Genomic DNA, 8,791 nt, shown 5'->3' on the forward strand with positions numbered 1-8,791 from the left:
TCACAGCAACACACAGAGCCCCATGACCCGCAATGCGTACAGCAGCAGTCAGCTGGGGTAAACACGGCACTCCGTACACAACCCAGCAGCACAATACCGCCATTTAGGAACAAGTCTAGAACCGGGGTTCCCAAACGTTCTCATGCCAGGACCCGCCTGTAAAGGCAGTGTTTGTCTTGTGACCCACCCACTACTTTAACTGAAATTAGACTTCACCCATCCAGTACCTCTTTTAACATCAGTACCTGACCTCTCTGATGTTCTCGTTCTTGTAGGGCTGATTGCAATCAAATCCTCCTCACAACAATGTTCCACCATCTAGAGTAAAGCGTTCCCAGAGGATTAGAGGCTGTTACTGCAGTAAAAGGGGACAAACCCCGGCTAATAGTCTTGATTTCATCTGTGAACATAGGAGCAGCAGGCGTCCCAATACTTTTGGACAATAAACTGTATTATCAAAAGCAGAAAAATATCCCAGCTTCAATCTGTTCATTTGTTTCCCGCAGATCTGATGGACCTCTCCACGGTTTCCGGCATCGCAGCGGCAGCCTGGAGTCCCAGTCCCAGCTCCTCCAGTATCCCGGATCCGACCGGGCCATTTTCCCGGCGTCGCCCACGCGTCGCAGCAACAGCAGCGAGATTCTGGACGAATGCTCGTCTTACACCAGCCTGTCCAGCCCGTGTCCGTCCACGCCCCCGTACCGCACGCTGGACACCCGGACGCATGACTATCGTCAGAACCGCAAGGTGGAAATTTACGGGAATACTGGCAGCATGCCCAATCTGGTGCCCAACAGCTACAGCGGGGCTTATAGTTACCACCCACATGCCCACTACGGCCCCACCGCTTACTACGTGGCCGGGTATCCCGCTCCGGACTACGAGCCGTACGCGAACGGCGCTTACGTGTACGAGAGCGAACTAGAAGGCCATTATAACGTCAACCCCTCGTACAATGGCCACAGTTACCATGGGAACAGCCGCAACGGGCATTACGGGATCGAAGGAATGGACGGCCTGTCCCAGAATCCCTATGCCACCGTGAGGCCCCCGCGGAGCCGGCAGGGGCCCAGGAACGAACTCTTAGCTAAAAGCATGCAGAAAGCTCTGGTGGTGGAACATCTCAGAGGGTGGTACAACCGCAGCGCGGGGAACCGTGAGCATGGGGGGCGGAGCCTTTTGGCCAGCTACGATTATGACAGAGGGTCCCAGCACAGCCTCGGATACCAAACGCTGCCCGCTCCTTTCAGCCGGGCCAGCCGGGCCGACTCTTTCTCCTCAGGTAATGCCAACACCATCACCATCACTGTAGAAAAGGATACACTCTAATATTAATATTTACGTAATAAATATCATGTCTTTATTACATAAACTTTAATGAAATTAATTTAAACTTTAATGAAATTTATAGATTTTTTTCCAGTTAATAAACCAACACATGTTCAGTGTGTAAAGTCTGGCTAATATAGCTAACCAGTCCTAGAAGCTTACGCTCACCAGTTAGCATAAATAGTCTAAATCATCACACACTCTTTAATGTTTGGGCTGTTATTTTGACTGATCAATATCTAAAACATAAAAATAGAATAGATATTTTAATAAAAATATTAATAAATAAATTAAATAAAAAATAAATACTCAAAAATAAATGTAAAAAAATAATGAATATATAAAGAACACATCTCAAGCATTTTGGGGGAACAAGTGAGGTGATCACCTCCTCATTTAGTGTGAATTTAGCATTTATTATATTATATTATTATTTTTCTTAATTTATTTCTACGTTCATTTGTGCTGCTTTCATTTATGTATGAAAAATGCAGGCTTTAATATATGCAAATTTGCGTTAATATGCATGAAGTATGCTAATTAACTAGCCATTTTTGCCATGACAGATTTCCAGCTTTGAGATGCTGCTGCTGTTTTCACCTTGTATTTCAGCCCATGTTCTAGACCCTATTTAGGACCTATCAGCCCATGTTCTAGACCCTATTTAGGACCCATCAGCCCATGTTCTAGACCCTATTTAGGACCCATCAGCCCATGTTCTAGACCCTATTTAGGACCCATCAGCCCATGTTCTAGACCCTATTTAGGACCCATCAGCCCATGTTCTAGACCCTATTTAGGACCCATCAGCCCATGTTCTAGACCCTATTTAGGACCCATCAGCCCATGTTCTAGACCCTATTTAGGACCCATCAGCCCATGTTCTAGACCCTATTTAGGACCCATCAGCCCATGTTCTAGACCCTATTTAGGACCCATCAGCCCATGTTCTAGACCCTATTTAGGACCCATCAGCCCATGTTCTAGACCCTATTTAGGACCTATCAGCCCATGTTCTAGACCCTATTTAGGACCCATCAGCCCATGTTCTAGACCCTATTTAGGACCTATCAGCCCATGTTCTAGACCCTATTTAGGACCCATCAGCCCATGTTCTAGACCCTATTTAGGACCCATCAGCCCATGTTCTAGACCCTATTTAGGACCTATCAGCCCATGTTCTAGACCCTATTTAGGACCTATCAGCCCATGTTCTAGACCCTATTTAGGACCTATCAGCCCATGTTCTAGACCCTATTTAGGACCTATCAGCCCATGTTCTAGACCCTATTTAGGACCTATCAGCCCATGTTCTAGACCTGTAGTTAGCAGCAAGCTAAATGGTGGGCTATTAGCTTCCGTCAGCCTTGCAGCTCCAGTATGAACCTCACTGGACCAGTATAGAGCTTTTATATTAACAAGATAAACACGACCAGTCAAATCCCCTAACAAACCTGTTAGCTCAGCTAATTAGCAATTAGCACTGCAGGTCATTATTACACCTGTCTCCATTCCTTGTTCCTCCCTCCTGCTGCAGTGTCCTCCACGGCGAGTGGGGGGGTAAGCTGGCACACTCCTGCTTCGGTGGGACTGACCGACAGTGAGCTGGACGGGGACGTCGCCCTGACTCCGCAGACTGCCTGCCCTGGAGCCTACAGCCCGAACTACACCCACAGCCCCACACACAGCAGGTCAGAGAAAGCCTCATTTACGGACACTCTGATCAGCGCTACAGCGCCCCCCTGAGTTCTGTTTACATATAATACAAGTAAAGCTCTGATATTAGAATAAACACTAATAATATCACTCCTACAGAAAGTGGTGGAGGTTCTCCATCACTGTGTTCATCATTAGAACATCTCCAGAGTTCTCCTCTCTCATGGAGTCTAGTGTTATTTAGAGTTCTCCTCAGATCAACACCTGGTTTGGTGGTAAATCAGGGCTTAATGATGGTAAATCAGGTGAGCTGCTGCTGCTGCTGCTGCTGATGGAGGTGAACACATCCTCCACGCTGTGCTGGCTGGACTGGGGGGCGTCCAGGAGAAACCTGGAGGAACCGAGCTCTGTTCTTCAGACTAGCTCACCGACAAGATCTCACTACTTTCTTTCTTCAGAATGAGAAGCTCTTGATTCTCCTTTTTACTGGATTCATGTTCAGCTGTTTTATCTGTTCTGATCAGATCTGGAGCTTCTACTGTAGAACCCTCTCACTGCTGAGAGACGGAGGGTTAATTCCTTAAAGTCTGAACTATCAGAAAATTCTAATCTTGTAGTGTTTATCTGAAATTTTGACCAATTATTTTTGACCGATATATATGTATATTTATTAACTAATTTATATTGTATTATATATTATATTATTATATATACACAAATATTGTATATATACACAAAGTGCTAATCTCATCAGCTTTTCCCTACTGTGGGACTAATAAAAAAATATATGAGAAGCTAATAAAATATTGCTCACAGCAGTTTTTATAATAAACACAAACATCTAGAATACAGCATTTTAACCCCTTATACTCTGAGTTGCTTAAAGATTAAATTTTAGGTTAAAACTCTGTATGTATTTTTCTGGTGTGTGCAGTGCACAAATAATCCAATAATCTGTTTCTGTTTCTTTTGTTTTCTTATTTATGTAAATAGAGATAATGTTTTTCAGTTAATACATATTATTGTCATTACTTATATATTACTTAATGAATTATTTATCATTCTGATGTTGCAGAAATCTCTCTCTCTCTCTCTCTCATATATATATATATGTGTGTGTGTGTGTGTGTGTGTGTGTCATTCTACAGGATAAAGAGAGGTCGGTGTGAAAATGAATTATGTCTGTTGCTGGTTTATAAACTCACATGGAAGCCGTGGTTCTGTTGCAGGTTCCCAGCAGAGTGCGGCCCAGCCAGGCGCTCCGATTCTCTCTCACACCCCTCAGACTCGGTGGAGGTGTTCGGAGCGATGGCCAGCTGCTCCGACTCGGACCATTAGAGAGAAATGCACAACAGGGCAGGTACGCTCAAAATGAACTACGTGTGAAGGGGCGGTGGAGGGGGCACTATATGTCCAAACGAGCTCACTAATATATATATATATATATACACACACGCTACTACACCATGTGGGAGACCATGGGGTTCGATTCCTGGTCTGGGTGACTATTCTGTGCTACACCATTAAGAGTCCTTGGGTGGGCAAGACTCCTAACAATCGTAAATGCAAATATAGCAGAGACTCAGTGTGTGAAGGTCAGCCGTGCTGATGATTCGCTGCCTGACGTTTATGACTGTGTGTGTTTCCAGTCTCCTGCAGAGTCCAGGTGGTGGCTGTGGTTTGGGGGCTGCAGTGTTTTCTGTTCTCCAGAAGGACCAAAACTAACAACAACGGCACAACAGAAACCGAGAAGAACAGTAAGCAACGGCTTCCAGGCTAAAGCTAAAGCTAAAGCGGATCTCAGAGTCTTTACTGTGCCTTGGAGCTGTTCAGTCAGCGGGTTTCTAACAGGACGTGACGGAGCTGCAGTGGAAGCTTCACTGGACGGGCCAGAACAGAACTGAACGGTGGTGTTGCACCTCCAGCAGTGGTTATACAGTAATGTAGTCTAAACACTGAACCTAGAGCATCCGTTTCTCACTGAGACCAGGAGAACTCAGTGGGACTCACATAACTAGTGAATGTCCACATGTATAGTCCAGAAACGTGAGAAGTGAAAAGAAACTAGCCATAGTCCATTCAATTGCCTTTTTTCTACTCCATGTTTGAACCTTAGAGCACTGTTTTTTTATTATATTGAATTTCCATTACTGGAGCATCAGCTGCCATCCTGCAAATATTCAACCAAATCCTAAATCTGTAGAAAGTTAAATAGACTTACATTCATTTCACTGTTATCAAACACCAGTAGTGACAGTGTTGCACCAGTAAGACCAGAGCACTGCTGAGAATATCAGGTGAAATCCTCTTACAGCTAGTCTCATATATCATACCTCTGCAGTTATAATATCACATTCATAACTCATATGAGCTCATACTGACTTGTTTTAAGTGATTTTATCTACTGGTCTTATTGTTTTGGCAGATAATGTTGCTTTATTCAAGAAATAATGGCTAAAACAAGCAAAATGAATAAAAACACTTTCAGTAGATAAGAGGACATCAAACTAGTAAACATATGATAATAATAAGATGAAGAATTTTAGAATCTTGGTAAAACTATGTAAAAAAAGAAAAAGAGAAATATCAGATATTTCGGCTAAATTTAGGAGGACCTCACTGATGCTGTGCTGTAGAGAGGAGCGGCTCTCTGGCTCTAACTGAGGATTTCTTTCCTTTTCCAGCACAATTTCTGTTCTTCAGCACAATTTAACACAATAAAAGTGAAGCAGACTCAGCAACTTTTAAAGTTTGAGAGAATTCACGAGGACTCGTCTGATCGAGAAGGAAACGCATGCTTAGTGCCAATAAGAAAGAAACCTCTTAACCCTTAGAAGTCTAGAGTTGTTATTGTCATTATTCACAACTACGTACATGTAATTACATCATTAATTACATCATTAATTACATTAATAGGTTCCAGTCTGCACTTCTGACACTTTCTGTCCAGAAATGGACAGAATGATGGAAAATGAGAACAACAATAATTTTAGCAAAACAAATAAAATAGATAGAATTGTTCACATTAAATAAATAAAAAAATTAAGCACATTTTGTTTTTAATTTAGAAAAATTCAAACTGAATTATTTATACAATTTAAATAAAAAAACATACCAAGAAATGATTTTAAGCTTTAATCTTAGCACAGGTATGTTTTTGTTATCGCTGGCGATAACCATGACTTCTAAGGGTTAAACTGTGCACACAATTGGTAAAATGTGAAAAAAAAAAAATATAATAAAAATGAAAAATTACTAAAATAAAAAACAACACCAACTGTGAAGAAATTCCTTCATTTGTAACGTGTGTGCATTAATATGACGATATCGTTGGGTCTACACATTAGCTAATGATGAAACTGGCGCTCCATGCTGGACTACATGGACCTTCTTTTTTTACTCTGAATGTGTCGCTATGGTAACAGGACATAGTATTTTTCTGTTGTTGCTGTAAGTGTGTGTGTGTGTGTGTGTGTGTGTGTGTGTGTGATGTGTAGAAGCATGTGGTGTACAGCGCTGATGTTTTTTTTTACGTGTAAATGATCAGAATGTGAAGATTGACCTGTATGTTTTTCATCAGTCATCCATATTTGTGCAGATTTCAAGTCCATCATTATCAGAGCCCAATAAAACGACGCCCCCCTGTGGTCCAGCGGGGCGTCAATCAAACAACCTGTGTTTTAATATAACTGTGTTTTGACATTGAAGTATGACCAATATGCTTAACCAGCACGACCAATCTGGTCAATCAGCCTGATGATGATCAACCAGTATAATCACACTACTAAACCAGTACAACCAGTCTTATCAACCAGTCTGAGTAAGTCGTTTGACCAAGCGTGTCAACCAGTCTGACCAAGCTGGACGGCCAGCTGGTTTGCTTCTGTCAGTCTGTCTCCAGTATAGGGTATAGTATGTATGTTTTTGTCTGGATGAGAAGCTTTTCAACCACCTTGACCATCAAAACCATTTTAGCTGATCTAAAACCAGCTACCAGCAAAATAATGATTGGTGGAAGGATACATTCAGCCATGTTCAGCTCCTCCTCCTCGTCTGCTGGGTTCTCTCTTCATTGGCTTCCTGTAGCTGCTGCCCAGGTCATCAGATTCAGACCCCTGACTCTGGCCTACAAAGCCAAGACTGGACCAGCCAGCCCCTCCGTGCTTGATGGCGATGGTCAGAAGCCGATCTGCACCAAGAGCCCTTCCAGCTTCAAGTACGGCTCGGCTCGACCCGCCATCCTTTAAGATCCACGGAAGACGAGCGTCCAGACTTTTTACTGTCCTGCACTGAAGTGGAGGAACGAACTTCCCCTGGGTGTCCGAACAGCAGAGTCCAACGCTCACTGTCCTCAAACCCAGACTGAAGACCCTCCTCTTCTGAGAGGACTTGGGTGAAGAGTAGAGTATTATGGTCTGCATATTGACTTGTGTTTAGTAGAGTCTAAGATTAGAGGATCTGGATTTTAGTCTATTTAAACTAGCTGAGGTTATTCAGAAGAAGAGCGTCTGCTAAATGCTGTAAATGTACATGTAGGCCGTTATACAGCCAAAATAGTCCCCAAAGAAAATGTATTTAGTTCAGATTTACTGTTTTTATAACAAGCCATTTTATCCTGAAATGACCCCAGTGGTACAGACCACAACTCTAATTTTACCAGCAAAACCAACATTCAGGATCTCTGTAATCTAGTTTTGACCAGGGATGCACAGATCCGACACTAGGATCGGGTATCGGATAATTAGTCTGATCCAAAGGGCTGATCCATTCACAGAACCTGATTCTCGCACAGCTGGTATTCTAGGCTTCATAAGCCTTCATACAGATATCATAGGCTAACTACATTAGAGAGATCTTGAATAAACATTTCATCTGATCAAAATTCATCTACAGATTCGTGGACCTGGAGCTTAAACTAGTCAGAATTACACTGTAGGAATCTGGAACTGTAGAAGTGTAGAAATCTATAACTGGAGCTTTCATTAGGAGAAATGTAATTAGAGATGAGAGTGTGACATTTTTATGTAAATCAATGGAAATATGTGACTAGTCAAGAATTACATGACAGTCAGACTAATCAGAACATATATATTATTACTACTCAACATTTTAGGTCTGATCTCTAGAATAATGAGAGTTTCTACTATTTAACACTGCATTACAGAGATCCTAAGTTTTTACTAGTAAAAATATTAGGACCTGGATCTCTGGTGTGATTTAAGGCTGAGGATATGTGATCCTGGTAATGTGACTAGTCAGAATGGCTTTATAGATCTGTATTCATCTGATTTTACTAGACAAAACACCATGATCTCTAATATAAGAGTAAAAAGTGTATTATAGAGATCCTGAATTAGGACTTTGCATTGGTGCACTATTTTACCATCATCATCATCAACAACAACCCATATAAACCTCAGAAGACACGTGTAGTTCTTGGCTGAATTTGAGACCTGATTAAGCACCACTGTAAAGAGAGAATATCAGAGATGCTCCTCATCGTAATCACTTGCCCCCTCTGGATCAAGCTCTCCATTAAAAAACTCAAATCCACCAGAAATCACTAGTTTCAGTTTCAGGTTCTAAGCACTGGTGCAAATCAGCTGGTTTAAGGTTAATAAATCTCTCTGGATGTGCGTCCATTAACTCTTACAGATACTCGAATATCAGAACTAGAAGAAATATCAGAAACTGTCCCGAGTGTTGACCAGACACGGAGGAGGGACGAGCCGGCTGTGCTCTGGCGACTTTGAGAAGTCCAATGACTTCATTAATGACAGGAATATAAAACAACACAACACAGGAC

The 8,791-nt window shown here is 42.2% G+C and overlaps 1 protein-coding gene across 2 annotated transcripts in view; it reads left to right on the top strand.

Moving 5' to 3' along the window:
- frmd4bb (FERM domain containing 4Bb) overlaps positions 1-6,657 on the top strand; it is a 49,963-nt gene extending 43,306 nt beyond the window's left edge. Inside the window, exons 20-24 of one of the 2 annotated variants that reach the window (XM_072697158.1) lie at positions 1-57; positions 507-1,282; positions 2,867-3,020; positions 4,215-4,345; positions 4,635-6,657. The exon at positions 1-57 is cut by the window's left edge and continues 105 nt beyond it. In XM_072697158.1, coding sequence (XP_072553259.1) covers positions 1-57; positions 507-1,282; positions 2,867-3,020; positions 4,215-4,323 — 1,096 coding nt within the window. In that variant the 3' untranslated portion in view covers positions 4,324-4,345; positions 4,635-6,657. The remainder of the gene's footprint in view (positions 58-506; positions 1,283-2,866; positions 3,021-4,214; positions 4,346-4,634) is intronic. The other variant, XM_072697159.1, reaches the window with a different exon arrangement.
- Positions 6,658-8,791: the final 2,134 nt, after the last annotated feature.

This window comes from Salminus brasiliensis, chromosome 14 (assembly GCF_030463535.1).
Source record: "Salminus brasiliensis chromosome 14, fSalBra1.hap2, whole genome shotgun sequence".
Lineage (NCBI taxonomy): Eukaryota > Metazoa > Chordata > Actinopteri > Characiformes > Bryconidae > Salminus > Salminus brasiliensis.